Here is a 20,095-nt window from a genome sequence, read left to right as displayed (position 1 = left end):
GACGCGTCAGCCACAGACTGAATCTACCAGCCAGATTAATGATGAGGGGTGGCGGACTGGTCCGGTCAGCCTGTATGTGGTGGTGGTGGTTGTTGGGATGTTTAAGGGGGACTAAACAGCTAAGGTCATCAGTCCCCCATTCCAAAAACAAGCGAGACAAATGTATGTGGTTTCTAGACTGTTTTCCACACCCAGCTGGGTGAATGCTGGGCTGGTCCCATGTCCGACTCAGTTATAGACTTCTTATTAATTTAGGAAACGTTTGCACACTGTCACATGGTGGGGGGGGGGGGGGAGGGGGGGGGTGGCAACAGGAAGACCATCTGACCACCTCTTACAAGCAAAATCACCAGATCCAATAATTAACATGTCAACCCTTCAAAGATATGAGGTAAAGGCCATGAAAAAGGAGAAGGCAGATGGGGATGCACTCAGATGGTTAAATGTCCACCTTTCAGTTGCTCATTTATTATAGCAACAATTTGTAACTCAGGTTTAACCTGGACAGACGAACTGTGATAGTTATCAAGGTTCCTATTGTGTATTTGGAAGAACAGGTTCGCTACCCTGACCCTTGGTGTCCCCTCTCCCAGATGTGTGATGATATAGGATACTGTCAGCAGAAGGCTTCAAAAAGGTGCCATAGACAACTGGCTGCAAATGTACTACTTACTACTCATCACTGGAGGGAGGGTCTGAGAAGCACACACCAACATCTAAACATGACTATAGGTCAGAGGAAGACAGGTCTCTTTGTGGATGGTGCCCATTTTAGCTTGTAAAGTTGAAGAAAAGTTATTGTTTTGTGAGAAGCCAGTACACTTAATAATTTGTCAGCCACCTGCTAACAGGGCTTTGTGTCCGGTGTTATATCTTTAACTGGGTGTTCAGGTCTCCATTCCTTTGTATGTGGACTTGTCAGTGTGGAGACCTACAATGATGACACATAGTGGGTATTGATTTCATACTAAAAGATGTGACATTCAATCATGCAGAACTCCTACAGTGTTTGTCTGTCCTCCACAAAAAATTCAGTGTCCAGTTCAGTTTCTTAATATCGAGGTTGTTTCAGAAAGCGTGTTTCTGTTCTCATTCCTAGCCTTGACCAGAGCATCTTTGCAAACAGACTGGCATTTAATTCTGATGGAGCTGTAATGCTGCTTGGAGAAGTTACACCCTGTGCAGATGTTATCTGTGCCTAACTGACTCACCCATTTTTTATATTTGCAAAATCGTTGCCACATTTGAAGTTATCGTGAATTTAGAATTTTTCATTGATTTGCCTTGTGATATTGCTGTATTTCATGTTGTGTATATCTCACATGAATAAAGAAAAAATGTTTTTAATGAAATGTATATGATTTCCCAATATTTTAAGAGTATGTTTGCTGAGAGGTAGCCTAATACATTGGCTTATCAATAGATCAGCAATAGGCGCCTTAGTGATGAGATAAGCCAAAGTCTAACTCATTTCTCACAACCACATCAAATGTGTCACTCTTGTGCTCACTAAAATAAACCTTGATGGGGAGAGTATTTTATTTCGAGCTTCTCACTCTCTTCCACTAAGCTAGCTTGTTGGTGCTCTCAGAATGAATGATGAACAATACTCATGTATTGGTCGAGCTAGAATTTTGTAAGCGTCCTCTTTTGTGGTTAAATTAAACTTGTTTGGGATTCTTATCATGTATCTCAGCGTGACTTCTGCCTATATATGACTAGATTTGTTTCATCATTCCCTTGAAATTGCTCCAGACAGATACTCTTAAATACTTGAAGTTGAGGTTGTGATTGATGGGCGATCATAATGTCCAACAATATCTCATATTTTTGTTTATTTATGCACATAACTTTAAATACAAGCAAACTGGACAAAAATTTAGTCACTCTAGAATGTCCCCTCTCTTATGCTCTAGTTGCTCGCTATCTCATAGGTCCCTTATTTTTCTCTTATCTTAAAGTGGAATACAGTATATATTGTGAAAGTGAATTGATCTTATTTGAAGTATCCAATTGATAATAATTATTTGTTATTACTACTAGCTTTCTCCACTATAATCGATCTTCACAGAATGCTGCTTTTAAGTGAGCTGTCTACTTATCATTTCAATTAAACCTTGAACAATTTCAGGCCACCAATTTCCTCATCATCCACAGGAAAATCATCTCAAAATCAAATTCTTATGCCCAACCCTTATAATCGATTGTGACCAACCCATAAAATCAATCACTAGGACCGCTCAACAACAGATCTGCTGGTCAACTGCTGCTGCCCAAGGTGCTTAACGCAGGCCAGAGATGCTGATTTATTATTCGCAGGACTCGCCGATGCTATTTTTCACTAGGCTCGTATGCACATATCGATTATTCAGACAAGCTGTGAAAACAGTAACCTTCCAACCTTCCAACTGCCAGGGGTCATCATGTTAATACTGTGTACACCACCTCAGGCCTCGATAGAGAGTCCATTAGTTTCTTTGGGTATCTCATATTCAGCTGAAGCCACACACTGACAATCACATATCACACAGGAATGTTGATTACTATGTTTTAACTGTTGTAAATAGTTACAGATGATGTAATGAGCCAATCAAGGCTGCATGGGTACACATCAAAGCAGGAACACGGGCATGCTGTTGTGTGAACATGGTTGTTGTCATCTTGGAAGACGGGGGTATCCACAGAACGCTCATCATGAGAAGATAGAAGAATGGTCAACTCTTGGTCACCAAGAATGTTGAAGTAAACATCCTGGTTCAGGTTCACAATAACCTGAATTAGTAACCCAAGTTATTTTAGAAAAGCACCCTCAGAACACCCCGTCTGGCATCAACTTCACCTATGCGAACTGTGGGTTATACATATCATTGGGCCATAGGTGCACTCAGGGCCTAGCATCATTTGAATGAGGCAAAATCATGACTGTTGAATCACAGTACATGCCTTCAATGAGCCCCTGATCAGTTTCTGTGTTGTTTGACCCATTGCAGGCGTGCAGCTTTATGTACCGTTATGTACCGTTGTAAGCAATGCCCTTTTGTGAGGTACCCATATGCTTCTTTAATCAGGTACTTTCACCTTATCTGAATGGTGTAGGTTAAATTTGCATCCATAGTGAGCAGTCACGGTGACTGTCATGAGGAGGTTGCCTTGATGAGAAGACTGGGATGGGGTGCAGTAGGGCTTGTGAGAGGAACTGAAAACTACTTGATAGAGAATTCTAAAAACCAAAATTAACGCTCTGGAGAGTTGTTTGTTAAACAAATGCTCTTGCAATATTGCCCAGAGAATATAGGAGTGACAGGGCGACTTGTAGAGAATGAGTGCATTACTAGATTACACAAAACAGATAATAAGGGCACAACTTTCCTCAATATGCTGATGACACCACTTTCCTAGCCCTCCACTATAAATCCCAATGAAGCCCCCAAGTCCATCGTAACCATTTAGTCTCCTGGAATAGCCAATGACAACTCAAAATAAACATTTCCAAAATATAGTCAGTAATTGTATGAAGAAGCTTCCACAGCCATAACCATTTACAACAAGCCTATCAAATTAATGAACACAGTAAAATACCTCAGACCAATGCTCGACTGAAGTTCCACAATAGACTAAAACTACTATGCTGCTGACAGAAGTTTGACCCTTCCTCCTGCTCCAATGTTGTCCCCACCAAAGTTCTACTATTCCCACCAAATCCTTAAATGCTATACACTCTGCCTTGCCACCCATCTCTGTTTACATTCCCACAACATGAATCCTTTACCATCTAATCTATGACCAACTGTCAGAGTCTAGTGGAGAGGAATCTCTAGTAGCTGTAGATGTAGGAAGTATGCAGCAGACCTCAGTAGTTACGGTGGCTAGGACAGTTGCAAAGTCTAAGAGAAAGAAGAAGGTTCTGCTGTTAGGTAGTTCTCATGGTAGAGGTGTAGGCCAGCAGTTGCAGGAAGTTTTGGGGAGTGAGTACCTGGTCACCAGCATTGTGAAGCCTAATGCAGGATTGGCTCAGGTGACTTTTAACATAGGGGGGTTATGTAGGGATTTTACTAAAGAGGATCAGGTAGTGATTGTGGGTGGGGCTGGTAATAGTATTGATAGGGATGGGGAGTATGACATAGATGGTGACCTGGAAAAGATAGCCACTCAGACTGGCAACACGAATGTGCATTTTGTGGAACTGTTTCAGCGTCACGATCGGCCTCATCTTAATACAGCCGTCAGGCGTAATAACATGAGACTTGGGGGTGCGCTGATGACAGAAGGCTTGAGTCACATTTCAGTGGTGTCGGTGGAGTCTATCAGCAGGACAGGTTTCACTAGACATGGCCTGCACCTCAACAGATATGGGAAGGGGAGGTTGGCAAAGCTTATAGGTGACAGCATAGGTGGGGGTGGTGGGATCACTCATGGGAAAATTCCGGTAGTTGTGGGTGTTAGAGCTGTACCTTTTTTAGATTGAAGTCAGCTGATAGGTATTCCTGCTTAAGGGAAGTCTCTCTGACAAAGAAACCACTTTCTACAAAGCTTGGGTATCCGATTAACGAGGGAATTAGTATATTTCATCAAAATATACAAGGTATTAGAGATAAAGTTAGTGAACTGCTTATAGATGTTGACTCTGAAATTATTGGTATATCTGAACACTTCTTAAATAAGGAGATAATTCAGAGGCTTCCTTTACCAGGATACAGGTTGGCTGGCAGCTTTTCTAGGAGCTCTTTGCGGTGTGGGGGAGTAGCCATGTATGTGAAAAACAGTATCCCATTTGAGTCAATTGATGTTTCAAAGTACTGCACTGAAAAGGTGTTTGAATGTTGTGCAGGTGTGGTTAAATTTAGTGGAGCTAAACTTCTTACTGTTGTTATTTATAGATCCCCAGACTCCGATTTCACAACATTTTTGCTAAAGCTAGAGGAGGTTCTTGGTTCACTTTATAGGAAATACAAAAAGTTAGTTATATGTGGTGCCTTCAATATTAATTGTATAAGTGATTGTGCAAGGAAAAGGATGCTGGTAGACCTCCTTAATTCATATAATCTTATGCAAACTATATTCTTTCCAACGAGAGTGCAAGGGAACAGTAGAACAACCATAGACAATATTTTTGTTCATTCGTCATTACTAGAAGGGCATTCTGTTAGCAAAAAGGTGAATGGCCTTTCAGATCATGATGCACAAATTTTAAGTCTAAAAGATTTTTGTGCTGCAACACATGTTAAATATAGTTACCAACTTTTTAGGAAAGCTGATCCAGTTGCTGTACAGACTTTTGTAAACCTTATCAAGGAACAAGAGTGGCAAGATGTTTATAGTGCTGATACAGTAGACGATAAATATAATGCTTTCCTCAAGACTTTTCTCGCGCTCTTTGAAAGTTGCTTTCCGTTAGAACGTTCAAAACAGGGTACTAGCACAAACAGGCAGCCTGGGTGGCTGACTAAAGGGATAAGAATATCTTGTAGAACAAAGTGGCAATTATATCAAAACGTTAGAAACAGTCACAATCTAAATGCAGCAGCCCATTACAAACAGTATTGTAAGGTGCTTAAAAAAGTTATTAGGAAGGCAAAAAGTATGTGGTATGCAGATAGAATAGCTAAGTCTCAGGATAAAATTAAAACCATATGGTCAGTCATAAAGGAAGTGGCTGGTCTGCAGAGACAGGTCGAGAATATAGAATCAGTGCCTAGTGGGGATGTCCGTGTTACTGATAAGTCGCATATATGTACAGTATTTAATAATCACTTTCTGAATATAGCAGGTGAACTAAATAGAAACCTAGTCCCAACAGGGAATCATATAGCACTCTTAGAAAAAAGTGTTCCGAGACTGTTACCTGAAATGCTCCTCCGTGATACTGACAAGAGGGAGATTGAGTTAATAATTAAATCACTAAAGACCAAGAACTCTCATGGATATGATGGGGTATCTAGCAGAATACTGAAGTATTGTTCCATGTATGTTAGCCCAGTACTTAGCCATGTCTGTAACTTTTCCTTTAGGAGTGGTCGGTTTCCTGACCGATTAAAGTACTCGGTAGTGAAGCCACTTTATAAAAAGGGAGACAGGGATAATGTTGACAATTATAGACCTATTTCTATGCCATCGGTGTTTGCTAAAGTTATTGAGAGGGTTGTATATACAAGGTTACTGCAGCATTTAAATTCACATAATTTGCTGTCAAATGTACAGTTTGGTTTTAGAAATGGCTTAACAATTGAAAATGCTATAGTCTCTTTTCTCTGTGAGGTTTTGGACGGATTAAATAAAAGGTTGCAAACGTTAGGTGTTTTCTTTGATTTAACGAAGGCTTTTGACTGTGTTGATCACAAAATATTACTGCAGAAGTTGGAACATTATGGAGTAAGGTGAGTAGCTTACAATTGGTTCGCCTCCTACTTTAAGAACAGAAAGCAGAAGGTAATCCTCCGCAATATTGAGAGTGGTAATGATGTTCAGTCCCAATGGGGCACTGTTAAATGGGGCGTTCCCCAAGGGTCGGTGCTGGGGCCACTGCTGTTTCTTATTTATATAAATGATATACCTTCTAGTATTACAGGTGATTCGAAAATATTTCTGTTTGCTGATGACACCAGCTTGGTAGTGAAGGATCTTGTGTGTAATATTGAAACATTATCAAATAATGTAGTTCATGATATAAGTTTGTGGCTTGTGGAACATAATTTGATGCTAAATCACAGTAAGACTCAGTTTTTACAGTTTCTAACTCACAATTCAACAAGAACTGATATTTTAATCACACAGAATGGGCATGTTATAAGCGAGACGGAACAGTTCAAGTTCCTAGGTGTACGGATAGATAGTAAGCTGTTGTGGAAAGCCCATGTTCAGGATCTTGTTCAGAAACTAAATGCCGCTTTATTTACCATTAGAACAGTATCTGAAATAAGTGACATTTCAACACGAAAAGTAGTCTACTTCGCATATTTTCATACGCTTATGTCATATGGTATTATTTTTTGGGGTAATTCTTCTGATTCAAAAAGGGTATTTTTGGCTCAAAAATGGGCTGTTCGAGCTATGTGTGGTGTAAGTTCGAAAACCTCTTGTCAACCCCTATTCAATAGTCTGGGAATTTTGACATTGCCCTCACAGTATGTATTTTCTTTAATGTCGTTTGTTGTTAGCAATATTAGCTTATTCCCAAGAGTTAGCAGCTTTCACTCAGTTAATACTAGGCAGAAATCAAATCTGCATGTGGAATGCACTTCCTTGACTCTTGTGCAGAAAGGAGTGCAGTATTCTGCTGCATCCATTTTCAATAAGCTACCACAAGAACTCAAAAATCTTAGCAGTAGCCCAAACACCTTTAAGTCTAAACTGAAGAGTTTCCTCATGGCTCACTCCTTCTATTCTGTCGAGGAGCTCCTGGAAGAGCTAAAAAATTAAGCAAATTCCAGTGTTACATTCTTGATTTTCTTTATTTAAACTAACGACTTGTCACCTGAATATGTTTCTTATATTTCATTTTATCTGTTTCTACAATCGTGTTATAATTTCATGTATTGACTCATTCCATGACCATGGAGACTTCTCCTTAATGTGGTCCCACAGAACAATAAATAAATAAATAAATAAAAAAGTCCTCACCCCATCTAGCCCACATTGAACACCTCTTAAGCTATCCACAAACTCCACTGCAACAAATCCACGATTTTTCATTTAATTTCCAATTCTGGAATGCTCTATCGACACATCCACCAACACTGGCTCTTCTAGAAAATACCTTGTCAGTCCAAAAAGTTATGGGACTGGACTAATAAAAAATACAGAAAAGCTAAGAGATGGTTTTAATGCTTCAGTTGTTCTACATTGTCTTCCACCCCCCACCGCACCCCATGTCCTGCTTGAGTACAATGCATAGAACATTCATACTCCCATGTGAAACTATCACAAAAGATCTTTTTTGGGATGATGTTCAAACCATGCATTACATTGGCGTGAATGTCAGCTATGTCATCAAAGTATGGATATACCTTGTGAATTTCTGCATTGTGGTAGGTGCTTATTGATAACATATAATTCTCATCACCCATGGTGATTCTTTTCAGAACATAATTAATTGTTTATGGTTTGTGTTTCAATCAAGCCGCAGCAAGTGTTCATGTGTTTTTGCTTTTGTTTCGGTCAATGTGTGTGGGACCAGCCCTGTACACACTTTCCTCTGTATCAAAATAGGCTGGAGAATGTCCTGAATGCTTGCTTTAGAGATGTTACCCCGTTGTGATTTGTGACATGACAATGTTGTTGCACTAAAGCCACGCATAGACTACTTAATCCAGTCTAAAACTGATTGGTCAAATTCACATCTGTTGTTTATGGTAGTTAGTTCAAGCTGCCTCTATAGCTACTGCACTAATATTGCTTACATGCCAGTAAGTAAAACCAGTTTTGGAACTTTTTGGATGCACAGTATAAATTCCATGCCAATATTTACCGATCTTGTCGGCTCTATCTACCCTGTCTATCCTATACCATGTGAAGGCTCCCCCGCCCTCTCTCCACGTTTCTCTATTCCTTTCCTCTTTGTACATTGGTCTAAACCACATCCCTAATATATACTCCATTTTGCTCTACTACCACCCACACCCCACTCCCCACCTACTCTCATCTACACATTACAACTCATATGATACCTTTATTTACATCCACAATCTATGACCATCCAGAACCTCTAATCTTCCATCTTCTAACTTTATCCTATCTTATGAGAATTCCTTCCAGTTTCATTATATCTGCAATGCTTCTTTTTAAGATCTCACCACCTTTATGTGCCATCTTTTTTTATTTAGAAAAGAAAGGATTTGTTGTTATGTTTTCAATACCATAAGCTAAACAGCCCTTTTAATATTTCTAAAAACAGATATAAATATTTCAAATTTTTAATTATTTTCTATTGAATATATATATTTTGAAGCATTTGGCTGAACAGCGGAATGTTGATATAACCAACAATTGACTTCCCACAACTTATAGAGCAAAACAGCAATAAAAAGTAAAAATGTCAGAGTGTTATAAGTGAATGGCTTACTTGATATCATGAGGCATGGGCAGAGTAGCACCACGGTCCAGCAAGATTTTGATGATCTCATAGTTGTTACGGTGGGCAGCCAGGATCAGTGGGGTGATGTCTGGTGTGAACTGAGCTGTTGTCCAGTCCACCTTCTCCCAGCTCTGTAAAGAACACAGTGAACTTGTTGAATGGTTAATCTGGATACACATAGCTAAGAGTCAACTTTAATATGTGATAAACATACATTAAATAGTGATTTTTTGCATTTTCTTCAGAGGTATGTTGTTAATGTCCAAATAAAACATCGCAAAGAGCGTCCTTGATTAATGAGCAACAAGTTGCCTGTTGCATCTGCCAGTGCTGTTAACTACAGCCAGAGCAGAATGGCACTGCATTTTATTTCTGTACAGGTGGAGACTTTCTGTTGCTGTTACTTCCACCAACTTGACCTTCTGTAAACTAGCAGACAGTGACACTCTTGCTGCCTACTCATTAGTGGTTTAGGGTCCTCTCTGTGCCAGACGCACAAGATAGATGTAAAACTACAGTGACAGAAATGGAAAGTGTGACACCATGAACATCTTCACAGAATGCCATTAAGCTGAAATTCCAGTATTTACAAACATGTGGGGTGTCTTGATTAAAATTGCATCCTCACTCAAGCCTGTTTTCAGTACAGAAAAAAGACAGTCCTACAGATGACAGAGTGTCTCAATAAAACATGGCTACTGGTAGTGTGTAACATTCCCAAAAATTTTGAAGTGAGGATAGTAATACAACATGCCCAGAGGACATGCATAGCTATTTGTTGCCATCTTTCAAATTTTGAAAAATGTTGAATCATTGGCATGAAGGAAATGGGGGCTTCATACTGACAGCACCAACAGACAGATAGGTGTAGTGCAAGGACTACAGAACACATGGTGTCAACGAGTTCAGTACGTCAGTGTGGCAAGAAGACCAGTCATAGATCCTTCCAGAAAGACTGTATCACAAAAAGATCATAGGACTATTTGAATGGCTCTGACGGATCGACACAACAACAGCTGAAATCTGGACAGAGGTTGCAGGCAGTGTTGCCACAAACCATTGAGAACAGGTTAATGGAAGATGAGTTAGGTCTCGAATTTGTATGTGTCATTTACCGCCAACACCATACCACATACAAATGATACTTCACAGTATAGAGCTAGAATTAACTGGGACATTGAGTGGCAATCTGTAGCATTCAGTGATGAATCTCGCTACTGTCTGTGGCCGTCAGATTGAGGTAAATGTGATCATAGGCGACCTGGTGAAAGATCACAAGAAGCACTTATTCTCTAAACCCATACCTCGCCAACTCCTTTAGTGATGATGCGGGGAGCTCTTGGATATGACAACAGGACTGACATCGTAATTGTTGAAGGGAGACTGAATGCTTGTCAGTGTATGGTGTATATGGCAAGAATGGTAAACCTCTCGTCATGTCCTTAATGACTAAGATACCAAATGGCATAATCCAGCAAGATAATACAAGAATCCTCACTCCATTTCACACCACAGTTGTTTCGAGGAATGTACACATAACTGCCTGACCTGCCCGATTCCTTGATTTTTCACCCATGGATTGTGCCTGGATGTCCATGAATTGACACAACAAATGTTTCAAGTATGACAAGAAACTCATAGAGATAACATTCAGAGGCAGTATGTTTCCATACCACAAAGAGTACAAAGAACTTCCATGAGGGTTAAAAGTCATACGGATGTTGGTGGTGGTCATCAGAGTCTAACTGAATGAAAGTTTAATCATTTATACCTTTTATATGATGAACATTTCCGAGAAATTAGATAAATGTAGGACTGGTTCTACAAGGCACAAATTTTCCATTTACATGAATGTGCATCCAACTGGCAGTAATATGTTACATGTAGATTCTAGGGGATCCTTCACTTTCCATTTTGAGACTATATCACCACGTAATAATGTGACATCACATTTTCTTAAGTTCAGTCTGCAGGGATTCTCTGTTTTAAATTTTGAATCATTGCAGCCTCTTTGTTGAGATAACAAACAATGGCACTTTATTGATATTAGTATTTCAGATATGTGGGGCAATCTCTGTGCAGTTTTATCAGATTACAAATACACAGCCTCAGGGCTCGAGTCTTGTTCCAGTTAATGAGGCTCTCATGTTTGGCCATTCTATTTGTATGGAGAAAAGTCAGATTATAATGTATTTCAGATTCCACAATAAACTCTATGCTTCTCCACAGCCAGTTCATCACAAGTACAGCTTGCAAGCTGCAACAATGTACTGCAGCTCAAGGTTGTCAGCCAAGTTGGTATTCACACATAGCTGGTTAAGAGTATTGTGTAATTCAGTAAAGAATGTCCTCTTGCTTAAAATTTCTTATGAATAGGGTGTTTCATTATTATATGATAATCTTTCTTGGACAGATTCCTTGAGACAACAATGAATTGGAAATCACTTGCTATAGTGTAACAAAGTTTGACAAGCCACCTTATCTTTTATGCATTGAAGAAGAGTTCGACGCGACATTGAAGCCTAATCTTCCTTTCTTCTATTTAGAATGACAATATTTGTCAATCTGTGTGCATCTGGAAACATTTTGAAAATGTAAGGTCTAAAACTCTCCACATACAGAGAAATGGAGCTTAAAATACCTCTCTGATATTTTTTACAGTCGAATAACACACTCCACAAAACATAAATGAAATACATATGCTTTTCATAAACAGTGTGAAGATGAGACTTTTTAACCATCATAGCCCCATCCCCTCCCCCTGGTCCCTTCCCACTTTTTCCATATGGGCAGAAAGTGTTATGTCAACAATATCAATTATCTTCATTATTAAGTCAGTGTTTTTAAACATAAATGTAAATCTTAAAAAGACATTGAAGTATATGTGTTTAGTAACATAAGCTCAGATGACTTGCTTTGAAGTTTCATCTACATCTACATCTAAATCTACATTTATACTCCGCAAGCCACCCAACGGTGTGTGACGGAGGGCACTTTACGTGCCACTGTCATTACCTCCCTTTCCTGTTCCAATCGCGTATGGTTCGCGGGAAGAACGACTGTCTGAAAGCCTCCGTGCGCGCTCTGATCTCTCTAATTTTACATTCGTGATCTCCTCGGGAGGTATAAGTAGGGGGAAGCAATATATTCGATACCTCATCCAGAAACGCACCCTCTCGAAACCTGGACAGCAAGCTACACCGCGATGCAGAGCGCCTCTCATGCAGAGTCTGCCACTTGAGTTTGCTAAACATATCCGTAACGCTATCACGCTTACCAAATAACCCTGTGACGAAATGCGCCGCTCTTCTTTGGATCTTGTCTATCTCCTCCGTCAACCCGATCTGGTACAGATCCCACACTGATGAGCAATACTCAAGTATAGGTCGAACGAGTGTTTTGTAAGCCACCTCCTTAGTTGATGGACTACATTTTCTAAGCACTCTCCCAATGAATCTCAACCTGGTACCCGCCTTACCAACAATTAATTTTATATGATCATTCCACTTCAAATCGTTCCGCACGCATACTCCCAGATATTTTACAGAAGTAACTGCTACCAGTGTTTGTTAAACTATCATATATTCATACAATAAAGGATCCTTCTTTCTATGTATTCACAATACATTACATTTGTCTATGTTACGGGACAGTTGCCACTCCCTGCACCAAGTGCCTATCCACTGCAGATCTTCCTGCATTTCGCTACAATTTTCTAATGCTGCAACTTCTCTGTATACTACAGCATCATCCGCGAAAAGCCGCATGGAACTTTCGACACTATCTACTAGGTCATTTATATATATTGTGAAAAGCAGTGGTCCTATAACACTCCCCTGTGGCACGCCAGAGGTTACTTTAACGTCTGTAGACGTCTCTCCATTGATAACAACATGCTCTGTTCTGTTTGCTAAAAACTCTTCAATCCAGCCACACAGCTGGTCTGATATTCCGTAGGGTCTTACTTTGATTATCAGGTGACAGTGCGGAACTGTATCGAACGCCTTCCGGAAGTCAAGAAAAATAGCATCTACCTGGGAGCCTGTATCTAATATTTTCTGGGTCTCGTGAACAAATAAAGCGAGTTGGGTCTCACACGATCGCTGTTTCCGGAATCCATGTTGATTCCTACATAGTAGATTCTGGGTTTCCAAAAACGACATGATACTCGAGCAAAAAACATGTTCTAAAATTCTACAACAGATCGACGTCAGAGATATAGGACTATAGTTTTGCGCATCTGCTCGACGACCCTTCTTGAAGACTGGGACTACCTGTGCTCTTTTCTAATCATTTGGAACCTTCCGTTCCTCTAGAGACTTGCGGTACACGGCTGTTAGAAGGGGGGCAAGTTCTTTCGCGTACTCTGTGTAGAATCGAATCCCGTCGGGTCCAATGGACTTTCGTCTGTTGAGTGATTCCAGTTGCTTTTCTATTCCTTGGACACTTATTTCGATGTCAGCCATTTTTTCGTTTGTGCGAGGATTTAGAGAAGGAACTGCAGTGCAGTCTTCCTCTGTGAAACAGCTTAGGAAAAAGGTGTTTAGTATTTCAGCTTTACACGTGTCATCCTCTGTTTCAATGCCATCATCATCCCGGAGTGTCTGGATATGCTGTTTCGAGCCACTTACTGATTTAACGTAAGACCAGAACTTCCTAGGATTTTCTGTCAAGTCGGTACATAGAATTTTACTTTCGAATTCACTGGACGCTTCATGCATAGCCCTCCTTACGCTAACTTTGACATCGTTTAGCTTCTGTTTCTCTGAGAGGTTTTGGCTGCGTTTAAACTTAGAGTGAAGCTCTCTTTGCTTTCGCAATAGTTTCCTAACTTTGTTGTTGTACCATGGTGGGTTTTTCCCGTCCATCACAGTTTTACTCGGCACGTACCTGTCTAAAACGCATTTTACGATTGCCTTGAACTTTTTCCATAAACACTCAACATTGTCAGTGTCGGAACAGAAATTTTCGTTTTGATCTGTTAGGTAGTCTGAAATCTGCCTTCTATTACTCTTGCTAAACAGATAAACCTTCCTCCCTTTTTTTATATTCCTATGAACTTCCATATTCAGGGATGCTGCAACGGCCTTATGATCGCTGATTCCCTGTTCTGCTCATACAGAGTCGAAAAGTTCGGGTCTGTTTGTTATCAATAGGTCCAAGATGTTATCTCCATGAGTCGGTTCTCTGTTTAATTGCTCGAGGTAATTTTCGGATAGTGCACTCAGTATAATGTCACTCGATGCTCTGTCCCTACCACCCATCCTAAACATCTGAGTGTCCCAGTCTATATCTGGTAAATTGAAATCTCCACCTAAGATTATAACATGCTGAGAAAATTTATGTGAAATACACTCCTGGAAATTGAAATAAGAACACCGTGAATTCATTGTCCCAGGAAGGGGAAACTTTATTGACACATTCCTGGGGTCAGATACATCACATGATCACACTGACAGAACCACAGGCACATAGACACAGGCAACAGAGCATGCACAATGTCGGCACTAGTACAGTGTATATCCACCTTTCGCAGCAATGCAGGCTGCTATTCTCCCATGGAGACGATCGTAGAGATGCTGAATGTAGTCCTGTGGAACGGCTTGCCATGCCATTTCCACCTGGGGCCTCAGTTGGACCAGCGTTCGTGCTGGACGTGCAGACCGCGTGAGACGACGCTTCATCCAGTCCCAAACATGCTCAATGGGGGACAGATCCGGAGATCTTGCTGCCCAGGGTAGTTGACTTACACCTTCTAGAGCACGTTGGGTGGCACGGGATACATGCGGACGTGCATTGTCCTGTTGGAACAGCAAGTTCCCTTGCCGGTCTAGGAATGGTAGAACAATGGGTTCGATGACGGTTTGGATGTACCGTGCACTATTCAGTGTCCCCTCGACGATCACCAGTGGTGTACGGCCAGTGTAGGAGATCGCTCCCCACACCATGATGCCGGGTGTTGGCCCTGTGTGCCTCGGTCGTATGCAGTCCTGATTGTGGCGCTCACCTGCACGGCGCCAAACACGCATACGACCATCATTGGCACCAAGGCAGAAGCGACTCTCATCGCTGAAGACGACACGTCTCCATTCGTCCCTCCATTCACGCCTGTCGCGACACCACTGGAGGCGGGCTGCACGATGTTGGGGCGTGAGCGGAAGACGGCCTAACGGTGTGCGGGACCGTAGCCCAGCTTCATGGAGACGGTTGCGAATGGTCCTCGCCGATACCCCAGGAGCAACAGTGTCCCCAATTTGCTGGGAAGTGGCGGTGCGGTCCCCTACGGCACTGCGTAGGATCCTACGGTCTTGGCGTGCATCCGTGCGTCGCTGCGGTCCGGTCCCAGGTCGACGGGCACGTGCACCTTCCGCCGACCACTGGCGACAACATCGATGTACTGTGGAGACCTCACGCCCCACGTGTTGAGCAATTCGGCGGTACGCCCACCCGGCCTCCCGCATGCCCACTATACGCCCTCGCTCAAAGTCCGTCAACTGCACATACGGTTCACGTCCAAGCTGTCGCGGCATGCTACCAGTGTTAAAGACTGCGATGGAGCTCCGTATGCCACGGCAAACTGGCTGACACTGACGGCGGCGGTGCACAAATGCTGCGCAGCTAGCGCCATTCGACGGCCAACACCGCGGTTCCTGGTGTGTCCGCTGTGCCGTGCGTGTGATCATTGCTTGTACAGCCCTCTCGCAGTGTCCGGAGCAAGTATGGTGGGTGTGACACACCGGTGTCAATGTGTTCTTTTTTCCATTTCCAGGAGTGTATATTCCAAATTTTCTCCCAGTTGTTCTGCCACTAATGCTGCTGAGTCGGGAGGTCGGTAAAAGGAGCCAATTATTAACCTAGCTCGGTTGTTGAGTGTAACCTCCACCCATAATAATTCACAGGAACTATCCATTTCTACTTCACTACAGGATAAACTACTACTAACAGCGACGAACACGCCACCACCGGTTGCATGCAATCTATCCTTTCTAAACACCGTCTGTACCTTTGTAAAAATTTCGGCAGAATTTATCTCTGGCTTCAGCCAGCTTTTGTACCTATAACGATTTCAGCTTTGGTGCTTTCTATCAGCGCTTGAAGTTCCGGTACTTTACCAACGCAGCTTCGACAATTGACAATTACAATACCGATTGCTGCTTGGTCCCCGCATGTCGTGACTTTGCCCCACACCCGTTGAGGCTGTTGCCCTTTCTGTACTTGCCCAAGGCCATCTAACCTAAAAAACGGCCCAGCCCACGCCACACAACCCCTGCTACCCATGTAGCCGCTTGTTGCATGTAGTGGACTCCTGACCTATCCAGCGGAACCTGAAACCCCACCACCCTATGGCGCAAGTCGAGGAATCTGCAGCCCACATGGTCGCAGAACCGTCTCAGTCTCTGATTCAGACCCTCCACTCGGCTCTGTACCAAAGGTCTGCAGTCAGTCCTGTCAACGATGCAGCAGATGGTGAGCTCTGCTTTCATCCCGCTAGCGAGACTGGCAGTCTTCACCAAATCAGATAGCCGCCGGAAGCCAGAGAGGATTTCCTCCGATCCACAGCGACACACATCATTGGTGCCGACATGAGCGACCACCTGCAGGTGGGTGCACCCTGTACCCTTCATGGCATCCGGAAGGAGCCTTTCCACATCTGGAATGACTCCTCCCGGTATGCACATGGAGTGCACATTGGTTTTCTTCCCCTCTCTTGCTGCCATTTCCCTAAGGGGCCACATTACGCACCTGACGTTGGAGCTCCCAACTACCAGTAAGCCCACCCTCTGTGACCGCCCGGATCTTGCAGACTGAGGGGCAACCTCTGGAACAGGACAAGCAGCCATGTCAGGCCGAAGATCAGTATCAGCCTGAGACAGAGCCTGAAACCGGTTCGTCAGACAAACTGGAGAGGCCTTCCGTTCAGCCCTCCGGAATGTCTTTCGCCCCCTGCCACACCTTGAGACGACCTCCCACTCTACCACAGGTGAGGGATCAGCCTCAATGCGGGCAGTATCCTGGGCAACCACAGTCGTAGTCCGATCGGGGGATGCGTGGGACGAGCTGGCTGTCCCCGACAAACCCCCATCCGGACCCCCACAGTGATGCCCATTGGCAACAGCCTCAAGCTGTGTGACCGAAGCCAAAACTGCCTGAAGCTGGGAGCGAAGGGATGCCAAGTCAGCTTGCATCCGAACACAGCAGTTGCAGTCCCTATCCATGCTAAAACTGTTGTGCAAAGAACGTCTGAACTAACCTACAGAGAGCGCAAACAAATCAACAAAATTTAAACGGTTATTAAAATACAAGATTGCCAAGTAAATGAAGTAATGCTGCTACTTGCGCACTGCTGACACACTGCTCGGCGGCGGAAGGAGACTACGCGAATTTACACTATTCAGGTACTAAAACGCGATGCTACAACCCTCAAATAATATAATACGCCCGAAATTTATGAATTAAACAACGCAAGTACCAAAACACGCAAAGAAATTAAGAATTAAACCATGTAACAAATGAGTGAGCTAGGAGTATACGACTTGCTGCTGCAGCTGCTTATCCAACGGCGGCAGGGAGCACAGTGACTGTGACCAACATAGTTTTGAAGTTACAATGCAAATTTCTAATGGTTTCTGGAATATAGTTAAATCTTAGGACAACGTGATATTTTACCCTTGTTGCACTGTTGTTGGCCATCATGCTAGTGCATACTTTTATGTTTGTCAAGGGATGGGATGGGTGAGAAGTATAATTTTGTTGGTATTGAGACTGAAATGAGTAGTAGTTGTGGTGGTGGAAGAGGATAGAGGTGTGGATTTTTCAGTTGTGGGTTTTACGTAAGACAGTATTTGGAGAGGAAGAATTTTATGTAAGATAATGCTTGGAGAGGAAAGGCGTGAAATGATTGGGAAGAAGACTCAGCACAAAGTTGTTGGAAAGTGACGAGAGGAAAGAAGAAAATCTGTTAGATCTGGAAGGATTTGTAGATCTCTGAGTAAATTTCATAGTCACATAGAGGGAAGTGACTACAGTTTCATTGACAGAGTATATGAGGCACATATAGACGTGGGCTTGTGGTTGCATGAATGCACCAGACTAGGTAGGGGCTGGGAATCATGGCGTAACTACTGTGTGGTTGGAGTCAATTCTTTGGAAGTGCAGGTCTCATATGGATGTTCATGATGATAAAAGTAAGAAAAAATAGTATTATTTCGTGCTAAAGTCCTGTGGGGGAGAGTGAGCTGATGCAGTAAGCGTCATACCGACCAGTTTTCCTGCTGAACTACTTGAGCTAATTTTATGATAGGCTCTTACACTCCTGGAAATTGAAATAAGAACACCGTGAATTCATTGTCCCAGGAAGGGGAAACTTTATTGACACATTCCTGGGGTCAGATACATCACATTATCACACTGACAGAACCACAGGCACATAGACACAGGCAACAGAGCATGCACAATGTCGGCACTAGTACAGTGTATATCCACCTTTCGCAGCAATGCAGGCTGCTATTCTCCCATGGAGACGATCGTAGAGATGCTGAATGTAGTCCTGTGGAACGGCTTGCCATGCCATTTCCACCTGGGGCCTCAGTTGGACCAGCGTTCGTGCTGGACGTGCAGACCGCGTGAGACGACGCTTCATCCAGTCCCAAACATGCTCAATGGGGGACAGATCCGGAGATCTTGCTGCCCAGGGTAGTTGACTTACACCTTCTAGAGCACGTTGGGTGGCACGGGATACATGCGGACGTGCATTGTCCTGTTGGAACAGCAAGTTCCCTTGCCGGTCTAGGAATGGTAGAACAATGGGTTCGATGACGGTTTGGATGTACCGTGCACTATTCAGTGTCCCCTCGACGATCACCAGTGGTGTACGGCCAGTGTAGGAGATCGCTCCCCACACCATGATGCCGGGTGTTGGCCCTGTGTGCCTCGGTCGTATGCAGTCCTGATTGTGGCGCTCACCTGCACGGCGCCAAACACGCATACGACCATCATTGGCACCAAGGCAGAAGCGACTCTCATCGCTGAAGACGACACGTCTCCATTCGTCCCTCCATTCACGCCTGTCGCGACACCACTGGAGGCGGGCTGCACGATGTTGGGGCGTGAGCGGAAGACGGCCTAACGGTGTGCGGGACCGTAGCCCAGCTTCATGGAGACGGTTGCGAATGGTCCTCGCCGATACCCCAGGAGCAACAGTGTCCCCAATTTGCTGGGAAGTGGCGGTGCGGTCCCCTACGGCACTGCGTAGGATCCTACGGTCTTGGCGTGCATCCGTGCGTCGCTGCGGTCCGGTCCCAGGTCGACGGGCACGTGCACCTTCCGCCGACCACTGGCGACAACATCGATGTACTGTGGAGACCTCACGCCCCACGTGTTGAGCAATTCGGCGGTACGCCCACCCGGCCTCCCGCATGCCCACTATACGCCCTCGCTCAAAGTCCGTCAACTGCACATACGGTTCACGTCCAAGCTGTCGCGGCATGCTACCAGTGTTAAAGACTGCGATGGAGCTCCGTATGCCACGGCAAACTGGCTGACACTGACGGCGGCGGTGCACAAATGCTGCGCAGCTAGCGCCATTCGACGGCCAACACCGCGGTTCCTGGTGTGTCCGCTGTGCCGTGCGTGTGATCATTGCTTGTACAGCCCTCTCGCAGTGTCCGGAGCAAGTATGGTGGGTGTGACACACCGGTGTCAATGTGTTCTTTTTTCCATTTCCAGGAGTGTATATTCCAAATTTTCTCCCAGTTGTTCTGCCACTAATGCTGCTGAGTCGGGAGGTCGGTAAAAGGAGCCAATTATTAACCTAGCTCGGTTGTTGAGTGTAACCTCCACCCATAATAATTCACAGGAACTATCCATTTCTACTTCACTACAGGATAAACTACTACTAACAGCGACGAACACGCCACCACCGGTTGCATGCAATCTATCCTTTCTAAACACCGTCTGTACCTTTGTAAAAATTTCGGCAGAATTTATCTCTGGCTTCAGCCAGCTTTTGTACCTATAACGATTTCA

General features: G+C 43.5%; 1 protein-coding gene across 1 annotated transcript in view; it reads right to left on the bottom strand.

Annotated features, from left to right (window-relative positions):
* LOC124622053 (transient-receptor-potential-like protein) overlaps positions 1-20,095 on the bottom strand; it is a 225,935-nt gene that overhangs the window by 161,753 nt on the left and 44,087 nt on the right. Inside the window, exon 5 of the mRNA XM_047147617.1 lies at positions 9,059-9,201. Within this exon, the coding sequence (XP_047003573.1) occupies positions 9,059-9,201 (143 nt within the window). The remainder of the gene's footprint in view (positions 1-9,058; positions 9,202-20,095) is intronic.

Source organism: Schistocerca americana, chromosome 7 (assembly GCF_021461395.2).
Source record: "Schistocerca americana isolate TAMUIC-IGC-003095 chromosome 7, iqSchAmer2.1, whole genome shotgun sequence".
Lineage (NCBI taxonomy): Eukaryota > Metazoa > Arthropoda > Insecta > Orthoptera > Acrididae > Schistocerca > Schistocerca americana.
The sequence above is the reverse complement of the archived record's forward strand: the minus strand, read 5'-3'. Positions and strand labels throughout refer to the sequence as shown.